This window comes from Schistocerca americana, chromosome 5 (assembly GCF_021461395.2).
Source record: "Schistocerca americana isolate TAMUIC-IGC-003095 chromosome 5, iqSchAmer2.1, whole genome shotgun sequence".
NCBI classification, from domain to species: domain Eukaryota; kingdom Metazoa; phylum Arthropoda; class Insecta; order Orthoptera; family Acrididae; genus Schistocerca; species Schistocerca americana.
The window spans coordinates 482,648,142-482,674,194 of record NC_060123.1 but is presented as its reverse complement, the minus strand read 5'-3'; the positions used below and the strand labels follow the sequence as shown (position 1 = coordinate 482,674,194).

Below are 26,053 nucleotides of genomic sequence, written 5' to 3'. Positions count from 1 at the left end.
CACACTCCAGTCGACGACGCTTCAGGCTCGTGAAGGACCAATTGCTTACTCCGCTGCACCCAGCGCGCCTTTCCGCTCAACGATGGAAATTGGACTGCGAACGTAACGCAAAACCTGATTTTCTCGAGGACGCCAGTAGAGGATACAGTGGACGCTGCCTGCGATGCACTGGTGGCAGACTGACTTCCACGCTACCTTGAGAGGTACATGGCACATCAGCTGACGAAGTTTCACTGATCCTGAGTGGTTCAACCCCAGGCAAGCGACTGGCCCAGACGATACAACCAACGCCATCATGAGGTGGATGCTTCCTGAAGCCACCGATGCTTGGCGGTGATTTTCAAGCGATCTTTTCCCACTGACATGGAAACACGTCGAGACAGTGGCCATCGCGAAGACGGGGAGGATGTTCGTTTTACACAGTGTTACCACCGGGGCTCACTAAGGTTTTCGACTGAGTCAACCTCAAGCGACTACAAGGACGTTCTCACAGAAGGTCTTTTACCTGAGGAGCAGTTCGGGTTCCACCAAGTCCACTTGCCGGAACATTAACTTCTGCAGCTTGTTGAAGAGGCCTTCGGTGCGATGGAACGCCCTGAGTACTTCGGTGGGGTGTTCCTGAATGTCTCTCGAGTGTCTGATAGCGTCTCACACACCGGCTTCCCGTTCAGATTACTCGAGTAGAGTTTGCTTCGTATGCTCATACCTACACTGAAGTACCTTCCATGGAGAGCAGAGTCTGGACTGCGTACAGTTCGTCGTATCCGAGCAGGTGTGCCACAGGGCTCGGTTTCAGGACCGCTCGTGTGCGTGCTTTATACACCAGACAAGCCGAAGATTGACCGCGTCCAGCTAGCTCTCTGAGCTGACGATAGACGCTGTACAGCAGGAGCGTGAACACCAACACCCTCCGACGTCGACTGCATCTCGTTACTGAGACTCTTACCGAGTGGGCCGTGAAGTGGGCCTCGAGTTCAACGGCGCGAAGACGCAGTTGCTGATGGTCACACTTCGTGCCATTCCATAAAATCTGATACCTCTCAAAGTCGGCGGCAGCTCTATCCGCTGGAGGCCGACGGTGCGCTATTTCGGCTTCACTCTGGATCTGGAGCCAGCAAATCCAGGAAGTGAAATGCGAGCATCGAATTCGCTTTTGCAAGCTCTACCCCTGCTAAATCTGACTTCCACTCTTCCTCGACGTCTCGATGTCGCCTGTATAAGGCTTCCCCTGCCCTGTCCTTGAATACACCGCCGTCTGGGGGAAGACAGTCAAAGAACGCAGGAAGAAGCTCCGATCTCTACATAATCGCGCTCTTCACCTGGTCCGCCGACTACCAAGAGACTTTCCATTAGGACCACTTCTGGTATGATTTTTTAGTAATTTAATTGAAAGCTTTGTTGCTTTGGTAAAAAGAAAATTGGTTCTTTTTGTCGTGACAGAATAAATTACTATTAATCACACCAGATTTGTCGGAGAACAGCAGCAACATGTGTAATTGATCCAGCTTTAAGAAACTCTATTACCTTTTAGTGGAAAATTCGTGCGGTACTCTCCGACGTTAGAAAAGTCGTGGTGTTCCGTTCGGAAAAGGAGGCGGCTGTCTTTTCTCCTTCGCGATATCGAAAATTACTAAAAAAAATGAACAGAATTTTTTTTTTTTTTTCGGAGGAAGATCGCGCGGAGAAAACAGACGGAAGTTACATGAAAGAAACCTAAGGGACCAACTGATTGGATTTGTACGAACATATAAACGAAACTGAAGGAACTTGGAATAAATACTATAGCGATGTCGTCACGACAGCCTCCTGTTCCGACAGAACACACGCTGGATCATAAGCTGCATAAATCTTTTAAACAGGAAGGATTATCACAAGTATAATTAATGAAAATAAGGTTGAGAGATTTTCTTTGAAATTAAATAAACTTCAAGGCATCAAGTATTATAATATGAAACGGAAACTTACATTAACATGGCCACCCATTGTGGCGGTGGAGCGAATTTTTTACGATATACATTCTCGCTTGTTTGTGGCTACATATATTTTTAATCACTTAAACTCTTAACTTTACAATAAAATGATTATGTCAGTATGGAGCACAATACTTTTGCATCCGACTCGCAACACATTCACAGAAGAGCTAGACAGCGACGCGGCTCCCTGCAGAAGTAAAAACTGGCAATTGTTATTTTGAAACATAGGTGCATCGGTTTTTTTTACTGATCGATAACAGCGTATAACAGTTTATAGCTATCGTGATAGCTTTTCAGGAGCGCGGCAAAGATATCTGGTTACAACATTCATTGGTATATGTTAGAAGTTCGCACATACTGACGCAAATACAGGAAAAAAAACTTTTACATGTTAAAAATCGCAGTGATAAAGGCTGTAATGTCACACACTCCACGATATCGCGCAAGTCCCACTCCTGCAAGACTGTTTCCGAACGATTTCCCGTACCTTTTATTCGAAAACACGACAATCCAGGAACATGAAGATACGGACACTGGACCGAAAGCTTCAGTGTATCGTTACTACAAACTGGCCACATCTCATGTGCAAGCAGCCTATATAGACGAAACCAAACAGCTGGAAACAACAGAAGACAATCAAAATCAGAAGACCACGTTCTTCACTGGCATGGGAGGGAAAACGCTCCCTGCTGTGAACTCCATCACCTTCGGAGGAATTTACTGAAGTTCCAGCAGCGACGAATTGAGTACCAGTTGCAGTCCGGGCTCCGACCGACCAAAAGCCACTACGGATCTCCGACACGAACCAAACACCTGCCCCTGCCCGCTAAGGTGTCATCTCGCCCTCGCCGTGAGTCCGGTACGACGCTGCATTTCTGTCAGCAGCTCCCGAGGGTACCGCTTCGCAGTACCTGCATGTGACAGCACAAGAGATCATCGTCTCGTGGGACCGTGTCATTGCTTATCCTCCGCGCTCCTCACAACACCAATGTTTATGGATTTCGTCCTAGTGTGCACCAGTTAGGCACTGTCGAGGATAGACATTTCTGTTATCAGGTTGTGTGGTCATTGATTCTCAGAAGCTGTATGTAGTTTTACTCATGCTGATACACAGTTGTTATTGCAAAGTATCTTTCCCACTAATGCCAGTTTAGCCGTGGCGACTGGCGCTAGTTATGTTCAACTGGCGTTGCTGGTATCGACACTCGTCTGGTCTCGTATCTCTGTTCCGCCTTTGGTTTTCCGGCTTGGCGTGTGGCCGGGGTCCCTCTCCGATCGGCGCTCAACGAGGCAACATGGTTTGAAGGCAGGCCCTCGTCTCGATCCGCTGTGCCTGGACCCCGCCGTCCTTGCCGTTATGCCGCGCGCCGGGTGTACGGTGCTCATTAGTCGACGTGTTTGCGTGCGAAACGATGGCGAGTCCGCAGTATCATGCTGGACATCTCTTCGCGTAACTGGAAGCATGAAGTTACATACGATTCATATTCTGCTGTTAACCTGTGAAGATTTGTGAAACTTATGGTGGCATGTAGTATCTTCCGGAGATCAGTTAAGGATGGTTTTGAATAAGAGAGTGTTTATACGGAACTTACGAAGTCTAAGGCTTCGAAGTGTTGTTTCCACGGAACGGAGTCTAATTATTTCGTCAAATGCAAAAGGGAATAGTGTTTTACTGCTTGTTTTAAATGTTCCTTGCAGTGTTAATTTGATGTAGTATGTTAATTAGTGTGCTCTTCGCCCAGTTTTGGTTTTAGACTTTCTTTTAATATGACGGGTAGAGCTTTTGTTAAGTCAGTGTTATTTTAATTGTTCCTTTATTCGGTAAATGTCTCAGTTGAGTTTTCAGTTATATTATAGATAGTCACGTAGTTGGTACGCCTTGCATGCTCTTGAAAAAGGCGAATCACAAGTTGAATTTGTCTGCCGCGTATATTATTTGCTGTTGCATAAATGGTCTGGTATTTGGGGCAGGTGAGGTTTGTCGCCTTGGCGGGCAGGCTGAGATCGTGTGTGTGTTTGGCGTTTTTTGTGCCCTGGCTTGCAGCCTGATCATCTTCGAAATTGCTTGCCGGTTGCTTTCTACTCGTTTGTTCTTAGTACCACCGTGTATAAGCCGCGGTTCCATCCTTTACTAAAATATCCGGCCTGTCCGCCGGAACGGACGAGATCTTTTCATAAATAACTCAAGGTGAATAATTAGTGTTGTGTAAATTTTGATTACGTAACCAATGAACTTGATAGTGTGCTTATGGCGGTGACTGTCTATGATCCTTTTGCAATCAGATCTAATTATTATCTTTAAAATACTGTTTGTTATATTAAGGCCGGCCGGAGTGTCCGAGCGGTTCTAGGCGCTACAGTCTGGAGCCACGCGGCCGCTACGGTCGCAGGTTCGAATCCTGCCTCGGGCATGGATGTGTGTGATATCCTTAGGTTAGTTAGGTTTAAGTAGTTCTAAGTTCTAGGGGACTGATGACCTTAGAAGTTAAGTCCCATTGTGCTCAGAGCCATTTGAGCCATTCGTTATATTAATTCGTGATCTAATCACATAGTTTTTCTAAGTTTGGTGAAGGACAAGCGTCCGAAATTTAAAGACTTGATCTTTGGTAATTCCATTTGTATCTTTTTTTAAAAAAAGAAAAGAAAAGAAAAGGCAGACGGTTGAGGTCAGTAGTATATGTTCTTAAGAGACAAAGGTACGAATTAAATTTTTATATTGTTATTCTGATTCTGTAATTCTGTAATATTGAAATTTGTTCTTTAGTTGAAATTAAAATTATATACCTACCACAAGGTTCTACATCAGCAGAGATCCCTAGCTTCCTATCTCCTTTGAGCAGCTGTGGTTTCTCTAGCACGTAACTTGAGCAGTAATACAGCTCACCAGTTACACCGGACGGTAATGGATACTAAACTTCTGATAACTTTAATAGACGGTAAAAGACAGCATTATCCGCAAGATAGCTGCTCAGACTGTCTCCTAAATCATTTATGTAGATTAGAAATTGCAAACTGCCTGTAACATTTCATTGTGGAACGCCAGATTCAGTTCTGCTTTACTCGATGGCTTTCCATCAATTACAACGATCTGTGGCGTTTCTACCGTTGCGATATCCTGTCGATAGCATTCATTACTTCATGAGAATAAACAATTTTTGTTGCATGTGAACGATATTTTCTGGATCCGTTTTATTTGCTAGTAGATCATTTCATCATTTCCTTCGAGGTACTTTACAATGTTCGAACACCGTATGTGTTCCAGTATCCTACTGCAAATCGAGGTCAGTGATATGTATTACTTCTATTACTCCTGTTTACTGTCTTAAGTACTGAGACGTGCAACTTTCCAGTCTTTAGGCACATATCTTTCGTCCAGCGAGAGATCGTATATGATTGCTAAGTATGGAGCTATTATATCAGTTTATCAGGAATCTACAGTAGAACCTCGATTATGCGGCCTTTGATTAATCGACTCATCAGATTATACAAGTATGTGTCCAACCATCCGTCTGCAATTCGCCGAACAAAGAGTTGTGATCCTATTGAAGCAATGAAACGCCTCAACAAAAAAGATGCCACTTACACAGTTGCTCAATCTTAGGAAGAACTCAAGAATAGAACTCTACAAAATACATGGAAGAAGGTTTGTCCTAGCCTAAACCAAAAACCATAACTTCCAGAAACTAATATACAGCTACTGCAAATGTAGTCACTGATTTGCAAACTCTTTAGAATGATAGCCAGCCTACTGATGTAGAGGAACGGTTATCAGAACCAATAAAGAAATTGAAGACAGTCAGATCATCTATCTTGTTTTGCAACTGTAGCTTACAATGTTGAGCAAGAGAAATCAGGTAATGAAGAAAAGTAAGAAGATAAGAAAATTAACCACTCCTCAGCAATGGATGCATTCGAGACTGCCCTCAAATGTTTGGAACAACAGCCAACCGCTCTTGCTGTGGACATATTTTGGGCAAATAAGTGGCGTGATTCAGCCACGAAGTCGTTTACGAAACTGAAACAAAAACGCTTTATACACTACTTAAAATAGATTTTCAGTGCCTAAAAATTACTGTTTTCCTTCCTATTTATTAGAAACGCAATTCTTTTACTTAATTTTGATGTAGCACATCCTTTTGAGCTCTGTAAGTGACTTGTTTCATTCTCCTCTGATTATCTGACCTTTTTAGGGTTCCGACCACGTCTGGTCCCAAAGGTGACTGTTAATCGAGCTTCTACGGTAACTGTTATACGATCTGGACCGGAAGACTTGCCTTTATCACGTTATTTATAAGCTACTTCGCTACTCCGAAGACAGCTATTTCTAAGTTATTCATGTTGGTAGCTGTTATTGATACGAATTCTGGAATATTTGCTTGTCGTTTTCGGTGAAGGAATTTTGGAAAACCGTTTTTATCAACTGCACTTTAATAACACTGTCATCAGTAACACTGACATCGCTATCGTGCAGTGAAAGTACCGACTGTGTCTTGCCATTCGTGTTCTTTAAATACGACGAGAATATCTCTGGATTTCTGCCAGATTTCGAGACTGAATTTCGCTGTGGAAACTATTAAAAGCATCTTGCATTGAAGTTCCTGCTCCTGTAATACTTTTCTAATCTTAGGGATTTTGCGTTCTTTTAAATTTGGCATGCGTTTTTCGTTACTTCTGCAACAATGTTCTAATGATGATTATGATGATTTTGGTTTGTGGTGCGCTCAGCGACATGATTATCAGCGCGTATACAAATATCCAATACTTCCACTTCCCAGTCTCGCCATTTTCCTGGACAATTATGAAATGATGAGGAGAACACAAACTATAAGTCTCCGGGCGGAGAAAATCTGCGACCCTGCCGGGAATCGAATCGGGACCTCGTGATCCAGAGGCAGCGTCGCTAACCACCAAACCACGAGCTGCAGAAGCGACACTGTTCTGATCTGTTTCGTGTATCATGGGGGATCAGTTCTGTTTCTTATTAGTTTATTTTACTTTAATTTCGTAACTGCCGTAGATAATATTTCTTTGAATTTAAACCACGTCTGGAGGTTGTCCGTGGAGGTGTCAAACGATTTTTTATCTGCTTTTTTAAATAGATGTATTTTGCGTTTATTTTGGGTGAGTTTGGATGTCACGGCATCCAGTCTCGCTACAACTACCTTGTTGTCACTAGTCTCTGTATCTGCCACGTCGCTTCCTGTTCGCTCATACGTGTTACAAGGTTATACATGTTTTCGCAACCATTTACACTTCCAGTGGGCTTCTGAACTAATTGCTGAAAATAATTTTCGGAGAAAGCATTTAATACAATTTCGGACGATATTTTATGCCTACCATCGGCTTTGCAAATCTATTTTCCATCATATCGATGGTCGATTGGAGTCACCACAAACTATAGTGACATTAGTGGGGTATTCATTTTAGATGATACTCGTTTTCTTTGAACCTTTCAGCAACTGTATCATCTGAGTGTGACCTAGCTGGCGAGGCGATCTTGTCTAACTTTCTACAGGCTATTTTTTTCTCTTTCCTGAAGCAATATTTTCCGACGTTGAGCTCGTTTCGGACTGATATTTCTAATGATTTGTCTGCTGCCCTGAAAAACGTTTTAGGGTAGTTTTTCTTTCATTACTCCCTATTTCGTATTGCTGATTTTTTTGTAGGAGTTAAGTTTAATTTATCATACAGTAGCACGTAAACTCTACTGATGTTGCTAAGCAATAGGGTTATCTGTAAATGTATACTAAGCAAACGGATCATCTGTAAATGTATTTGGTAAGGGTTCGTAACTGTTCGCTGTAACTTAACTTTGTTACAGTACCACTAAGCTCGCGTACGACTGCGCGAGAAGGAAATCGGCTGTAGCAGTCAAGGGGATTGACCGTTTTACACATCATCATGCTGGAGCCATGCGCCGTATGATGAACAGGACAGATGAATCACGGTGTGGTCTATAAACTGTTCTGAGCAGGACAGATGAATCACTGGTCTGGTCTAGTCTATAAGCTGTTCCAGGTGAGGAAGGATGTTTGCCTCCACCACCGAACGAAGCAAGCCCTTTAGCCTAAGGAAGTCCTTCCACAGGGGAAACTATAACACGCCGCTAGGTCTCTAGCAAAAGTGCTGTTCACGGAGAGGATTTTCTGGTCCCGGAGCCCTCGTGGCGTTTCACTCGGAGTCTTACATGCTCCTAATCGGAGCACTCAAAGTTCAGATAGGTGGACTGAGCTAACTGTCTTCTGTTTGAGACATTTGGATGCAAAAGTCTCCAGAAATTGTCGTATTTGCGTGTGTTTCACATGGATTAGAACCGCAACGAAGAAGATTTTTTTTTAATTTCGTCTTTGATTCTATGGGTACAGTACATTCAAATTCACAACTAGCATTGTGATTAGTAGGATATAAATGAATTTTCCTTTCAAAGAGGATGAAACTCTTAGAAGTGCATGGAAACATTTGTAGGTCGCAATTAAATACAGGAATATTGTTTGTTTTGACGTACGACACAGCGAAATACACTCCTGGAAATTGAAATAAGAACACCGTGAATTCATTGTCCCAGGAAGGGGAAACTTTATTGACACATTCCTGGGGTCAGATACATCACATGATCACACTGACAGAACCACAGGCACATAGACACAGGCAACAGAGCATGCACAATGTCGGCACTAGTACAGTGTATATCCACCTTTCGCAGCAATGCAGGCTGCTATTCTCCCATGGAGACGATCGTAGAGATGCTGGATGTAGTCCTGTGGAACGGCTTGCCATGCCATTTCCACCTGGCGCCTCAGTTGGACTAGCGTTCGTATTGGACGTGCAGACCGCGTGAGACGACGCTTCATCCAATCCCAAACATGCTCAATGGGGGACAGATCCGGAGATCTTGCTGGCCAGGGTAGTTGACTTACACCTTCTAGAGCACGTTGGATGGCACGGGATACATGCGGACGCGCATTGTCCTATTGGAACAGCAAGTTCCCTTGCCGGTCTAGGAATGGTAGAACGATGGGTTCGATGACGGTTTGGATGTACCGTGCACTATTCAGTGTCCCCTCGACGATCACCAGTGGTGTACGGCCAGTGTAGGAGATCGCTCCCCACACCATGATGCCGGGTGTTGGCCCTGTGTGCCTCGGTCGTATGCAGTCCTGATTGTGGCGCTCACCTGCACGGCGCCAAACACGCATACGACAATCATTGGCATCAAGGCAGAAGCGACTCTCATCGCTGAAGACGACACGTCTCCATTCGTCCCTCCATTCACGCCTGTCGTGACACCACTGGAGGCGGGCTGCACGATGTTGGGGCGTGAGCGGAAGACGGCCTAACGGTGTGCGGGACCGTAGCCCAGCTTCATGGAGACGGTTGCGAATGGTCCTCGCCGATACCCCAGGAGCAACAGTGTCCCTAATTTGCTGGGATGTGGCGGTGCGGTCCCCTACGGCACTGCGTAGGATCCTACGGTCTTGGCGTGCATCCGTGCGTCGCTGCGGTTCGGTCCCAGGTCGACGGGCACGTGCACCTTCCGCCGACCACTGGCGACAACATCGATGTACTGTGGAGACCTCACGCCCCACGTGTTGAGCAATTCGGCGGTACGTCCACCCGGCCTCCCGCATGCCCACTATACACCCTCGCTCAAAGTGCGTCAACTGCACATACGGTTCACGTCCACGCTGTCGCGGCATGCTACCAGTGTTAAAGACTGCGATGGAGCTCCGTATGCCACGGCAAACTGGCTGACACTGACGGCGGCGGTGCACAAATGCTGCGCAGCTAGCGCCATTCGACGGCCAACACCGCGGTTCCTGGTGTGTCCGCTGTGCCGTGCGTGTGATCATTGCTTGTACAGCCCTCTCGCAGTGTCCGGAGCCAGTATGGTGGGTCTGACACACCGGTGTCAATGTGTTCTTTTTTCCATTTCCAGGAGTGTAAGATAAGAATAATGCAATATATGTTTCCTAAGCAACAAGAGGAAAGTTATCTTGTCTGGTTAGTTGTATTAAAAATAAACACTTTCTGTAATTGAAATTGGAGGGATCCATAAATAGTCGTCATTTCCACACTGGATAAACACATTTTTGCTTGTGTATTTTTTTCAAAACTACTGCTAGAGTGCAAAAAAATAGTTCAGTCTGTACCAGCGCAGACGGCATGCAATGGGAGGGAACAATGGCAGAGCCGTCATCATGCGTAGGGCAGCTGGTGTTGAACAGTTGAAGCCTTCTCACAAGCAGAACTTCTAAGCTACAGCAATCGAGTCAGCAAACGATCGCATTAAAAGGTTACGCCAGCACGGCCAACAACTCGACAAGTCAGTGACCTCTTACTAGAGTACCGACTAAGGGAATTAGTGCACAATCAACTGAGACGGCCGCTTTTAGCTGACAAAGCGCAAGCTCAGGAGGTGACAGCAAACTAACAGGGTGACAAGAGGCCACCCATTAAAAACAAAGGGGTGGACTCAGCCAGTGCTGAAAAAGAATGCGTTTCTGTGCATGTGACAAAATACTCTGCGCGACATCTGTACGTCTGACCGTTTTGACATAAAGAAACTGTAACTGTTTCATTCTGAAAGTTTTTACGACCCTAGAGCTGACTTACCCAGTTGAATGTGGGCTCCGCATCACGGTGCAACTTTCACATCAGTAAATCATTGTCAAATTTAGAAACTGGCCTATCATTATGTCCTTCGTGAATTTTATTTCACTGGCCGTGGTACAAGGCATATTTCTCTGCCTAACGTTTCGTCTTCCAATGCTAGAGACTTTACCAGACGCTATAACGAATTATAAGCAGTTATAATCTCGAACAAAAGCAGCGAGCCTAACTGTTTACACTGGACTCGCATTCGGGAGGACGAAGTTTCAATCCCGCGTCCGGACATCCTGATTTAGGTTTTCCGTGATTTCCCTAAATCGCTTCAGGCAAATGCCGTGATGGTTCCTTTGAAAGGGCACGGCTTCCTTCCTTCCCCATCCTCCACTAATCCGATGAGACCGATGACCTCGATGTTTGGTCTCCTCCTCCACATCAACCCAACCTAACTGTTTACACATATCCACGCAACGGTCAGTTTGTAGCTTTATCAGATCGCCTCCTACGATCACATCGATGTGTGTTATGGAACTTGTAGTGTGGAATTGTTGACGCTGTTTGCTTTATGTAGCACTAAGGCGCACAACTTGTCTAGTTCCAATTCTTCTACTTTCCTGTTAAAGTAGTTTTTGTGCTTTTGAATGTTTATGGCCTCTCTGCACATCCCTGTGGATAATACGCTGCTGCCGATTTATCCTTATTGCCCAGACGACAATATTGCTCATGCGTTCCTTAACATGTGTCTTAGAGGCTTCTTTTTGTGATTCCTCTGAGAAAGTCTGCATGTATGATCAAAGGTCTGTCATTGCTAAAAATGACAGAAACAAATGCCAAGTCAGAATTGGGATACAAATCTGGAGTTTTCACATTGAAGACTTGTACTCAGCCACTGAGCATCTAACTAAGCATAATATACTTTGTAGTTACAAACGTAACTGAAATTGCAGACAAAATGTTGTTCTACGTAGGAAGTAAAGTCTCCCGCAGCAGTTACTGTGAAAAAGTCCATGGCTCTGATTCGTCAGATGAGCCAATTACTTTCAGTTCTGTTCGTTGACATCCATTTGGAACGCACTATTAATAGAAGTGAAGAGTGAATATGTGCTGCGGCTATTTTTTAGTTCACCATAGAAGGACGTTTCGCCCTCCTTTTGCTGCGATGCGGTTTATGTTCTGCCTTCCTACTGACGTAGAAAGTTCTCACCTAAGTGAGTTCTTCATAAACATGGGCTAACATGAATCACTCAGAGCTGTTACTGAACTAACTGCCTTTTCATCAAATAATAAACTGTTTGAAAAAATACATGGGATTTATAAGTAAATTTAATAGCAAAATTATCTTTCTTCAGTGCCGAAATACTGGCTGCTTTACTGGCACGTAAGTGGCGCACATACAGGCTACACCATCAGACTGCCATGCCCACTCACACTTAGTTATTCAAACTTACAGTGATTTTTATCTACACACCGCATTCACTTCCGCATTCTCTGTTACGCATAATATACTAAGATAATATTATAAAACAGACTGAAAAAATAATTATTTTTTTGGAAGTTGAGACCATGGCATAGTTAATACCGTCAATTACTTATTAATTATTAATTTTAAACTATCATCTGATGTATTTACAGAAGTCATAAATTTTAGTTTTTCGGTAATTTTAAACATTTCCTAAATTACTTCAAATATGGATCTGAGACACTTAAAACAGTTGACTACTGTTATTTTGAAAGGCTGTATAAAATTGTATATCGACTGGTGTATGGTAACTGGCTGTATTAATTTGTAGGTTAGTGTCTAATTTAGGCGATCTACAAAGCGAACGCGTAAGCCTATATGGGCCTGTAACAGCAACCGAGCACAGAACGACACCATGGGAACGCGTTCGGCAGAGCATCACAGACGCCGAAACAAATTTTGTCGTTGCCTAAGCATCAATCCATACCGCTACGCCACACTTTCTAGAGTTAGTATTTCAGTACGCAAAAGAGCATGCTTCCTCGCCGAACCGAGACTCGAATTGAGTACCGAGTCTGTCATCGACAATGCTCTTGCCAATCGATCTTTTCAGGCGTGACATAGAAATCATCTTCACACTTTTAATTCGGGCAGTATCCCAGGCCTGTGGCTAAGGCACTTCCCTGTTCGTAGTTCCTTGCAGGAGTCCTTGCACAGCTGAGAAGATTGGAAAGCACAAGAGAGACACGCAGTTTTAATCTGCCAGGAGGTTTCAAAACCAACGCTGGCATGTTTTAAAATGATATTGACTGGCGTTGAACGAAGTTCCGCCGTGTTTTCGCGGTAATCTGAGTAACAAACTGCGGTGAGTGAAATTTAAGAGTGTAAAGCTACGTAATTTTATGTGCATGCTTTGGATTGGGTCACAGGGGTGGGGACCTAATTAGGCTTCATATTACTGTCGAAGTATCTGTCGTGAAAATAGTATCTTATCGGAATACAGAGTGAATCTTGGCAGTATCTTGAAAGTAGCCCTGGACTGGAATATTCCGCACTGAATAACTCGGCCCATAACGCCGAACCGTATTTAACAGATCCACTTACTCTTTTTTTTATTTTGTGTGTTAATGAGCCGCAGTTACAGACGGTAGAGATCTGTGCTTCAGGTGGCACTATCGTTTGTTCGCTTCCTTTTCTGTTGGAGACTGATGAGCGGAAAGAGACAAATTACTCTCACAGTAGTAGCGGGAGTGCTGGGCTTAAGCCGAACTACTCACGTGCAAAGAGCTAAATGGTTCAAATGGCTCTGAGCACTATGGGACTCAACTGCTGTGGTCATCAGTCCCCTAGAACTTAGAACTACTTAAACCTAACTAACCTAAGGACATCACACACATCCATGCCCGAGGCAGGATTCGAACCTGCGACCGTAGCAGTCGCACGGTTCCGGACTGCGCGCCTAGAACCGCGAGACCACCGCGGCCGGCCTGCAAAGAGCTATTCGTGATGAAACCTGAAAGTATACGAACGATGGTCATGTTGTGCATTAAAATTGAGAAACAATTTTTTATAGCGCCTGTCCAGTATATCTTAACTGTGTTTGGGGTGTAACTTACACCGGGCATTTGTGTTGTGTCCACAGTGGAGACGAGCGCTCAGTTCGACGCCACGCGAGCCTACCTGCGAGAACTGGATGTCACCAACAACGTATGGATCGGCCTCAAGAGGAACGGACCCAACGAGCCTTTCCTCTGGCCGTGAGTACCAGCATCATCCATAAGTTCCTAACGAATGCTTAATATTACACGAAAATTCTAAGTAAGTCACGTATGAAGCAAAACACTTTATCTTGCCCAAATGTCTTTCGAAATCGTCAATGAGTTGTTGACCCGAAAAATGTAGAAGATGTATCCTGAAAATTCAGATACTTAGGGTGTTTGTTGTCGCTTAGTATACAAGGTATTTCAGGAGGAATATTAAATATTTTAGCAGGTGGTATTACAGATTTATCCGAACTAAACGTTCCATACAAAGTTTGTCCAATTTTTTGTGGTTACAGAGATACAGCTGTTAGAATGTAACTCAAGCAAATAATCACAAAAGGTGTCAAGCAAAGACAAATGTGATTGTGTTCACAGATGTCTTTCATAAATCTCACCTCCGACTTCAGTGCATTTTGGATTTCTCTTGACAACACCACATGTAGTTCTTCAGAGATCATCTTGACGTTGTTTCTTGGAGCAACACTATTCATAAGCCAGACGATCAGTTCGTCTCTTGTGTTTACACTTTCTTGACAGACTCCCTCTTTCAGTCATCACCATACGCAATAATGTAAAGGGGTAAGGATCAAATGGCTCTGAGTACTATGGGACTTAACATCTGAGGTCATCAGTCCCCTAGACTTAGAACTACTTAAACCTAACTAACCTAAGAACATCACACACATCCATGACCGAGGCAGGATTCGAACCTGTGACCGTAGCAGCAGCTCGATTCCGTACTGAAGCGCCTAGAGCCGCTCGGCCACAACGGCCGGCTAAAGGGGTAAGGTCCGGGGCCATTGATGACCAGGAAACGTGACCATTCCTGTCGATCCATGTTCCGGGGAATGTTAGATTTGGATGATGGCTCGGATGGGTAGGCAGAAATGGCCACGTTTCTTGGTCACCAACGTTCCAAGAAAACTTTAGATTTTTGTTCGTGAGGGTGGTTTAAAGGCAAAGTCCACAAAGAAAACGTAAACACGAACTGATCGCTCACATTAGTGATAGCCCTAGTAAAAGAACAAGAAAATGATCTCAAAATAGTTACATGTGGTGTTGTCAACACAGTTCGAAAGTTGATTGAAGTCGGACGTGGAATAAATGAAAATCAACATTAAGCTAATCATTCATCTTTGTTTGATAGCAATGAGTATTTCTTTGGGTTACAGTCTAACAGCTGTATATCCGTATCCAACAAAAACTGGACATGTGTTTCACGGAATGGTTCATTCGAATTAGTCTATACTACAGCCTCCTAAAATATTTACTATTCCTCCTGAAATACGCTCTATTCTAAATATTTCATTATTTTCTTGTTTTGTGCTGCGTGAAGGTGGTGGCCCCCGTTTGTAAATATTTGAAAAACGTCACAGCAGCTCTTGGCGTTTGAACAATGACGTTTTTTATACTCTTTTATTTTCTTATGTTCCACATTTTGATGTTTGATAAAATTTTTGTCTCTGGAAGTGTAGCATATCAACCGTAACACTACCATTAGAGAAATATACTTATGTTAATAACTCACTCAAATTACCAATTTAATTTAGTAGATTATAGACCTGAAAATCCTACAAATTTATTCGGGTCTGTAGGGGGATGGTAAAGTAAATTAAGCGTTACACCACGTGGACTCTTTCTTTCGTTTTGTCCTGAAAGTATATATTGTCAATAGTCGAAAAATTTATCTGTAATGTGCTGTTTCTGTTTGTCTTGTTCAGCTGTCTGGAGTCACTTTTTAGCGTGTATCGATGCTCAAGGTCAACGTTTTGAGCACTTGATACGATAGTCATAATAAAGTGACGAACAGTACCTGAGCTGCGCGTTTGCTTATATTTGGTACTGTAGGATACACATGTGTAGGACCTCTTCTCTTGATAGAGTGACAGCGGTTTGTGGGATCGCTATCTTATTACAATTTGGTCATGTTCCATATGTGCTGTAACGTTAAATACGTCTTCGAATGCTCTTTCTAATGCCAGAGAAAAAATACAGGCCTATTTTGAAAAACGTAGGTCTCATAGTACAGCAGCCATAAACGTTATGAATTACTTGGAACGTCAGGAAATTCGCTACAGTGTCCACTATGGCTCAGCGAAAGCCGCTGCTAAATATATTTGAACATCTCCCTCAAAGAAGGTTGTGTATCACAATTTAATGATTTTTCAAGAAGCAAAAATAACTGTTGTTTTCATTTGGTACTATTTATTTATACATTTTATTACGTCTGATCAAGTGGTATAATATATTATAGGACAGCAACGTGTAATTATCACGTTTTACAACTTTAGAAAGTTGTATCTTAATTTTTACGTAGTTTTCTATGTAAGAACGTTTGCATATCCTCCAAAAGTACAGTTTGAAATAACGTCGTATATCAAACAATACTGATGTTCTGTTACAACTGCAAAAATAATGGAGCATATTAACAGAATATGTTATCTCATATGCTGAAATAACACAATGTATTTATTTAATGAAATTCCAAACCTGAAAACTGGTTCTATATAGGACGAGAAACAATAACAAAGCAGAAAATTAAACACAGGAAAAATAAATTGAGCTACTCAGTCAGAAGGTAAGTTCACATAAAGCTCCCTGCATTGTACATCAAATTATTCACATACATCCATCAAGACCCTGACATCCCGGCCGATAGAGGAAGATGCTCTTTATTCAACAAAGGATACACCCTCCATAAGAGCACCGTAATTTTCCAATGATAGAATTCACTTAGCTCCGACATAATGCGCTCACAACTAAACAGAACACTTTTCTGACCACGACTGATACTAACAACGTATTGAGGAAATTGTACAGGCTTTGCACGGGTGTAAGGGTGTTAACTTAAGGGTTGATTTTCTCTTTCGTTTTTAGCAGAGAATTGCATATTCATGGGTGAATGACATTATGACCAAGACACAGATATAATGCATTTGGATCATCTGCGTTGATATTCAACCGTGTAACATGTAATTTTCAAATTTCGGTCAGACTTCGTGATTACTCCAAGAACATTCATAGCAACAAAAAAATTCTGCCTCATTTCCTTTGTAATGAAAGGCGTACTTAAACAACCTTTGATATTACATACTACCGTTCACAGGTAATCACGACATCCGTTACTCTTCTTTTTTCTCGGTTAATGCAAATGTACGGTCAAAAGGTAGAAAGCTATGCCCTGAAACAATAAACTTATACTCTACTGCTCTAAAATATCATACCAAAACAAAGTAGTTGTACAAAAGTATTATGGTCCAGTTTTTTTCCCATAACAACGGCCATACCAAGCAAATTATTCTAGTGTACAATTTTTACGTGTACATGTACCACTGTTGATGTAGGTTTTTCAGGCACGTCGTGATCAGCTGTAAAAAAAAAATTCACTGTTCAAACTTCTTTTCTCGACGTTCTGCTTCCAGTTTAATGGATCTACATTCCTTTCTACCTTTCTAGCTTTTATTTAACGATATAATACCCTTTGGAGCGAAACACATCAGCATGTGCGCCATTTCCATTGATATAAAACGTTCTTCCAGGATGATCAACTTTATAGCTACAAATAGCCCAACTTGTAAACGGAAGAAATACATGTGTTGCTATGGTGGCTTGTCTCACGCGATGTACCTCTTTATTCCACGTTGCCAAAAATGTGACGTACGAGTACAACTTTCTTTGAGGGAGCTCTGCATTTACTCGTTCTCGATATACTCTGTCGGCTATTAAAATTGCAACGTCGGCAGGGACAGGAAATAATGAAATTTCACTTATTGTGGGACCGTAGCACGACAGGAAGAATGTTGGTTAAATTTGTAGGTGATATGGTTGTATATGGGGATACAAAATGTAGTACAGAGACACTAAATACCTGATAGCGACGATGGCTCTGATCCGACTGCACATTGAGTCGAACTCAGCTTGGACGAAAAATATGGGTACTTTATTCTACGCTGTTTTATGACAGAGATAATCGGTAGTAGTTGCTGGCAAGTGGTGTCGTGCCACTCTTGAGACAACCTATGGTCACATATTTTCAAATTGTGACAGCCTTGGACAGTTTTCTGTCTGTATCGAGCTAGGTCAGGATAGCACGGTCAACTTTCGGTCTTGCGTTATGTTCTTGAAAGAGTTATCTTCTTGAAAGACATCACAGAGACCTGGATGACAGGGCATAGCCATCAGGCTTAACGCATCATAACTGTAACGGCTGCTGTCGAAGGCTATAGGAACAGTCGTGGGGACTCGGCCAAAGCGAGTAGCAATATCGCGCCGTGTAACACGATTCTCTCACAAGAAACGAACCTTCAAATACGATTTCTGAGTAAGACATTCACCACGTAAACTTTCTAAACTGTGCAACATAATTAAAGGGGTACTTTTTTGAAACCCTTTTTTGAAACCTTCAGATCAGGTTCAAGTTTCGTCGAATAGTTTTGAACGGTCGCTATTGGTTCCAGCCCGTATACTAGAGCAAAAATTGTGGTTTCACTAAACCCCAAGGAGTCAGATCACGTTCAATGGGGTTGCAGCCCCAAGACGTCGTTAGAGAAAGGAAGAATCGTCTGGGGGATGTCAGCAGTGTCAAGCGTTGTCGCGGATATCTTTCTGGTGCTCATCGCATATCTAACTGTCGTTTTCGACCACGACATGCGTGGGAACCAGCGCCTCAAGGGAAGGGATGGTTTCACTAACGCCCTTTATGCCACCTGCTGAGGCCTTTTCGTATCATTCACAAGAAAACCGAGTGACTTCAACGCGAGGAGTCGCGATTCTGATCTGAAAGGCGTCAAAAGGAAGGATTTAATGTGGGTAAAGGATGAAATGGATGTGACGACCTTCCCATCGTGTGAGAGGTCCATGGTGGCATTGCGCTGAATTATGGAAATTTGGTGCCAATGTGATCTCATTAGCCCACCCTAAACCTCACATGAACGTCTGAGCTCTACCTTTTGTTCGTATATCTCGACACGCCGTTTGAAGCGTCACCGAGCCCGATGGTGACGTTGCAGGGCGCCACCCTTTTCAATCACTACAATGACAATTTTAGGTACCAAATTTCAGACTTGTGCGATGCAATGGGAGACGCTTACGGGGTTCCTAAAACTAACCCTTTAAAGGTGATGCGCAGTGTACTGTACTGGCTGTCTCTACTAACCAGGAAAGTACTTGGGTTCGAACAAACACAAATACACCAAAATTGTGTGAGAAATAATGTAAAGGTCTATTATTGGACTAGTGATACTCCCGCATCTGCAAAACTCTGCAGTCGTCCGTTAGAGGCCTCTGCGTATGCCATGCCGCATTGCACACTGACCTGCCGGTACGCCTGTCGGGACCAATAGGGACGGTGCAGTGTGCCTCTCAAGTTGTGTTTTGTGACATTATTTGTGTATTGAAGCGTCAGATGGCTCGGCGATTGCTAATCAATCCTGATAATGTATTGCTATTCGTTGAGATGAAGTTACGAAGAACCCTTCTTCGTGAAGATGGTATTGGTGTAGAAGACGAATCATTCGCATGTTTTCTGGTATCTATTATAGTGCAGAAATATGAGTATAAGTTAGAAACAGATACTGTTGTAACACTAACACATAATGACGATGATAGGGATGATAATGACGAACAACTCATTGCAAACGGTAGTGCTACGGCAAGTGCGGGAAGGAGCGATGGAAGCAGTGACAGTGAATACCAACCGTCTCCCAAGAAGAAGGTTAAAGTTGCAAGCATCATCACGGCGTTTGATGACAACACACTGGAGAACATGTACGATGATTATTACGTAAGAGGTTTCGACACATACGACAAGCTTCTGAAAAGATACCTTAGACTCAAGTCTAAAAGCAGTTATAAACATACTGGATTACGTGGCAAAGAAAAGAGAAGGAAATGCAGTTTTCAAAGTAAATCGTATACTGCTGTTCAAGACCATCAAGGAGCGTGTAATGGCGAAATTCGATGAAGCGCGAGAATACGGTTCCGCCGTTCGTTATTGGCATTTACAACATTGCGCATTGGACGTAGCCAGAAATCTCGGATGTACAAACTTTACACCTTCACTAGGATTTATTACTAATTTGAAAAAGGAGTTTAGGATAACATCACGCCGTATCACTATGCTCCAAGCACGAAAAGATAAGGATGACGAAGAAGAGCTGATTGAAAGAGCTCAAACGTTTGTTGCTGACGTCAGTGAGCATATCACGAGAGAAAACATCGATATTAGTTCTGTATGGAACTGTGAGCAGAGTCAGTTCAACTATGAACTTTCTTGTGTCAAAACATCATCCATGAAAGGGGAGAGATACACTGTCGCGATGTTGCAACCAGTTAACTGTGCAACACATAGTTACACGATCGATGTTGCTATATCAATGGACTGACGATTGGCAGACAAACTCTATATTTGCTTCCAAGAATCCAGTGGAAAGTTTGGACCCCGCGTGTCAAGGGAAATAGAAACGCGGTGCCCTCCAAATGTCGTCGTCGATGCAAGTGTGAGTGGGAAGATGACGAAACAACATCTGAAGACGTTTTTTCTGTCAGTTTTGAATCCACATTTGTCGAGAAAGTCATTAGTACTTTGTGACTCCTGGTCTGGACATAAGGATGAATGAGTACTACTGGAAGCATCTGGCGGAAAACATGTAGATTTAAAAATCATTCTGCCTAAAACTACAAAATATGCACAACCTCTGGATGTGTATTTCTTCAGACAATATAAAATATATGACAAGAGAATAACAGACTTCATTAAACGACGTTCCAGTAATATGCAGCCGAAACTGCACGACAGATTCTTTACCATGAATATGCATTGTGTCATTTACAATCAGTTATCTGCGGGAGTACACTGACCAATGCTTCGTTACGCGTGGCAGAACGCTGGCTTCGATATTGGTGAACCAGTGAACAACTTCAAAAGTGTCATTGACGTGGCGTTCAACACCGATATTATAGAATGTGCAAATAAGCCATGCGATCAACTTGCAGTTCTTCACCGTGTGGTTTGCAGTCATTCGTATTGCTCGGAGCATTTTATTGACATTCCGCATTTACACTTATAGTTAAGATTGCTGCATTGCGTATGGCGTCTACAATTACATCTACAGTGATATCTAGAGCATGACTGCAGATTTTTGCAGAAAAACGACACCCACCAGGACATTCAGAGGTACATAATGGTCCTGTAACCAAACGTTCATACAGATCTGTTTGTTCGAGCCTAAGTACTTTCCTGGTAAGAAGCATCAGGCGCATTTTATATGGTGTTTCGGCAGATATTTGCAGTTTAGTTTTTGCAATGTTTAGCTGGAATCAGCCCAAATACATCTTGCTCATCACGTTTCCTAGCGATGCCCAGTGTTAAAGGAAAGCGTTTCCAACAAAATGATATTTGAAACTTAATTTTACTTGTCCATTCTATAGTCCGGTCCCAAATTAGTCTAGTGCGATATTCGTTTTGCCTATATTTATTAAGAATGACAGCAAAACACGAAGAATAACCTGTAGTCCAGCATCCATCACTGCGCCACTTGCCCAGTCTCATGTGCCGCCTTGCACCGCACTGCTGCCGCCATGCAGCTACGTTGCTCATTCGCTGCTGGAGGTCCGCTCACACATCTCCGAGCCGTTCCAGTGCCAAAGACTCGTACCAGTATTGGCCGTCACCCGGAGAACGAAGTATACCATTAAAACAAATGTAGCGGTCAAGACTTTACCTGGCCATGCTCGCAGAACGTCGGCGAGCCGATAGCGTGCTTGGTGGAATTCGTTCAATTTTTCACGTGACGGACGACGTGACGATAGATTGCTTTGTATGCTGTGCAACGTCTAAGACTGTTTTGTGTACCAAAAATGGATGTGGAAAGACTAATAGAAGAAGTTCGTAAGTTCCTCGTAACTTACTTCTTGTTTACCTTCTGTTTACTCTCTTTTGAAGCTACCGTGGAAAAACAGCCAGGCATTCTTTGGCTGAAATTGATATTCTCCAATTGACAGAATATGTGCTGTGTCATATTAAAATATGACTTTGTATCATCACTCATGAGATAAGGAAATAATGTTCGAAACTCTGCGTGTACTGGTCTTGTTTTCCAGACACGGTGGATCCACAAATTTACTCTTTTTTTGCCTTGCTTCTTTTTCCTCTAAAGCAAGTGTTGCAAGACCTAATTACCGAAATTAGCGAACATATTTACAACTTTCAAAAACAGAAACATGGATCATCACTTCCGAGCCACTACAAGGAACAATAGAAAAGCGGACGAGCATCACTTATGTGTGGTTCCTAGAGGAACGGGCCGGATCGCAGACCTCACTCGTCCAGACGCTCGGTTCTGACATACCTGGACATCTGTTACCGGGCCTTTATTCTTCGTTTTTTACTATCACTCTTAACACATGTTACTAAAATGAATGTCGTACTAGACTAATTTCAGAGCACTCTATGGTTCAAATGGTTCAAATGGCTCTGAGCACTATGGGACTCAACTGCTGAGGTCATTAGTCCCCTAGAACTTAGAACTAGTTAAACCTAACTAACCTAAGGACATCACAAACATCCATGCCCGAGGCAGGATTCGAACCTGCGACCGTAGCGGTCCTGCGGTTCCAGACTGCAGCGCCTTTAACCGCACGGCCACTTCGGCCGGCGCACTCTATGGAAAACGCAAGTAAAGCTCCGCTTCAAAAATCTTTTTTCTGTGACGGCAAAAAAGTAGCGTTTTCCGTTGAAACTGGGTATCATATAAAATATACAGTGAAGCGCCAAAGAAACTGGTATAGGCATGCGTATTCAAATACAGAGATATGTAAACAGGCAGAATACGGCACTGCGGTTGGCAACGCTTATAGAAGACAACAAGTGTCTGGTACAGTTGTTAGATCGGTTACTGCTGCTACAATGGCACGTTATCAAGATTTAAGTGAGATTGAACATGGTGTTATACTCGGCACTCGAGCGATGGGACACAGCATCTCCGAGGTAGCAATGAAGTTGGGATTTTCCGGTACTACCATTGCACGAGTGCACCGAAAATATCAGGAATCCAGTGAAACCTCAAATCTCTGACATCGCTGCGGCCGGAATAACATCCCGCAAGAACGGGTCCATCGACGACTGAAGAGAATCGTTCAACGTGACAGAAGTGCAACCCCCCCCCCCCCCCCCAATTTGCTGCAGATTTCAATTCTGGGCCATCAATAAGAGTGTCAACGTGCGAACCACTCAACGAAACATAATCGATATGGGCTTTCGGAGTGGAAAGCCCACCCGTGTACCCTTTATGATGGCACGACACAAAGCTTTACGTCTCGCTTGGACCCGTCAACACCGACATTGGGCTGTTGACTAGAAAGATGTTGGCTGGTCGGACGAGTCTCGTTTCAGATTGTATCGATCGGATGGATACGTACGGGTATAGAGACAACCTCTTGAATCCATGGACCCTGCATGTCGGCAAGGGATTTTTCAAGCTGGTGGAGGCTCTGTAGTGGTGTGGGGCGTGTGCAGATGGAGTGTTATGGGACCCTGATACGTCAAAAATCCGACTGTGACAGATGACACGTACGTAAGCATCCCTGTCTGATCACCTGCATCCATTCATGTACATTGTGCATTCCGACTGACTTGGGCAATTCCAGCAGGATACCCTACACGTCCAGAATTGCTACAGAGTGGCTCCAGGAACACTCTTCTGCGTTTAAACACAACACTGGCCACCAAACTCCCTGACTATGGACGTTATTAAGCATATAAGGGATGCCTTGCAATTTTCTGTTCAAAAGAAATCTTCACCCTCCCGTACTCTCACCGATTTATGAACTGCCCTGCAGGATTCACGGTGTCATTTGCCTCCAGCAATATTTCAGACATTAGTCGAGTCGAAACTTCCTGGCAGATTGAAATTGTGTGCCGGACCGAGACTCGAACTCGAGACCTTTGCCTTTCCAGGGCAAGTGCTCTAACATCTGAGCTACCCAAGCACGACTCACGCCCCGTCCTCACAGCTTTACTTTTGCCAGTATCTCCTCTCCTACCTTCCAAACTTTACAGAAGCTCTTCTTCGTACCATGCAGAACTAGCACTCCTGAAAGAAAGGATATTGCGGAGACATGGCTTAGACACAGCCTGGGGGATGTTTCCGGAATGAGATTTTCACTCTGCAGTGGAGTGTGCGCTGATATGAAACTTCCTGGCAGATTAAAACTGTGTGCCGACCGAGACTCGAACTCGGGACCTTTGCCATTTGCGGGCAAGTGCTCTACCATCTGAGCTTCTGTAAAGTTTGGAAGGTAGGAGACGAGGTACTGGCGGAAGTAAAGCAGTGAGGACGGGGCGTGAGTCGTGCTTGGGTAGCTCAGATGGTAGAGCACTTGCCCGCGAAAGGCAAAGGTCCCGAGTTCGAGTCTCGGTCGGGCATATAGTTTTAATCTGCCAGGAAGTTTCATATCAGTGCACACTCCGCTGCAGAGTGAACATCTCATTCTGGAAACATCCTCCAGGCTGTGTCTAAGCCACGTCTCCGCAGTATCCTTTCTTTCAGGAGAGCTAGTTCTGCAAGGTTCGTAGGGGGGCTTCCGTAAAGTTTGAAAGGTAGGAGACGAGGTACTGGCGGAAGTATAGCTGTGAGGACGGGGCGTGAGTCGTGCTTGGGTAGCTCAGATGGTAGAGCACTTATCCGGAAAAGGCAAAGGCCCCAAGTTCGAGTCTCGGTCGGGCACACAGTTTTAATCTGCCAGGAAGTTTCATATCAGCGCACACTACGCTGCAGAGCGAAAATCTCATTCTGGGATTAGTCGAGTCCTTGTCACGTCGCGCTGCGGCACTTCTGCGTGCTCGCGTGGGTCCTACACGTTATTAGGCAGGTGTACCAGTTTCTCTGGCTCTTCAGTACATACTACGAGCAGTATTTGTTTGGTACGATTCGACCTATACATTACAAAAGCGAAATACAAAAGTCTGCCGGAAGACCAGAGAAAATGCACCTGATTATTCTTAGGAGAGATATCCTGTATAGTGAATGTAGATGGCGTTACTCCAACATTGTTTGTGCTGTTGCTCTCAGATGCTAATCATTTGCATATTCGATCGTTTATGTTTTTGCAGCTTTAATGGCCAGTAGCTGCCTCACCCTGTATTTTTGACCATAGATGTGTGTGGAATAGTCTCGTATTAACGCAGATGCAGCAGAGCAGACACTGTAAAGCGGCCGGCCAGAGTGGCCGAGCGGTTCTACGCGCTACAGTCGGGAACCGCGCGACCGCTACTCTTTCAGGTTCGAAGCCTGCCTCGAGCATGGATGTGTAATGTCGTTAGGTTAGTTAGGTTTAAGTACAATACTTTGGCAGTAATAACGGACTTCATACGCCTGGGCATTGAGTCAAACAGTGCTTGGATGGCGTGTACAGGTGCAGCTGCCCATGCAGCTTCAACACGATACCACAGTTCATCAAGAGTTGTGACTGGCGTATTGTGACGAGCCAGTTGCTCGGCCACCATTGACCAGACGTTTTCAATTGGTGAGAGATCTTGAGAATGTGCTGGCCAGGGCAGCAGTCTAACATTTTCTGTATCCAGAAAGGCCCGTCCAGGACCTGCAACATGCGGTCGTGCATTATCCTGCTGAAATGTAGGGTTTCGCAGGGATCGAATGAAGGGTAGAGCCACGGGTCATAACACATTTGAAATGTAACGTCCACTGTTCAAAGTGCCGCAATAAAAACGAGAGGTGACCGAGACGTGTAACCAATGGCACCCCATACCATGACGCCGGGTGATACGCCAGTATGGAGATGACGAATACACGCTTCCAACATGCGTTCATCACGATGGCGCCAAACACGGATGCGACCATCATGATGCAGTAAACAGAAGCAGGATTCATCCGAAAAAATGATGTTTTGCCATTCGTGCACCCAGGTTCGTCGTTGAGTACACCATCGCATGCGCTCCTGTCCGTGATGCAGCGTCAAGGGTAGCCGCAGCCATGGTCTCCGAGCTGATAGTCCATGCTGCTGCAAACGTCGTCGAAGTGTTCGTACAAATGGTTGTTATCTTGCAAACGTCCCCATCTGTTGTCTCAGGGATCGAGACATGACTGAACAGCCATGCGGATAAGATGGATGTCATCTGGACTGCTAGTGATACGAGGCCGTTGGGACCCAGCACGGCGTTCCGTATTACCCTGCTGAATCCACCGATTCCATATTCTGCTAACAGTCATTTGATGTCGACCAACGCGAGCAGC

The 26,053-nt window shown here is 44.0% G+C and overlaps 1 protein-coding gene across 1 annotated transcript in view; it reads left to right on the top strand.

Annotated features, from left to right (window-relative positions):
• Window positions 1-13,800, top strand: part of LOC124616462 — a 436,627-nt gene extending 422,827 nt beyond the window's left edge. Inside the window, exon 3 of the mRNA XM_047144770.1 lies at window positions 13,682-13,800. Coding sequence (XP_047000726.1) covers window positions 13,682-13,800 — 119 coding nt within the window. The remainder of the gene's footprint in view (window positions 1-13,681) is intronic.
• The last annotated feature ends 12,253 nt before the right edge of the window (window positions 13,801-26,053 follow it).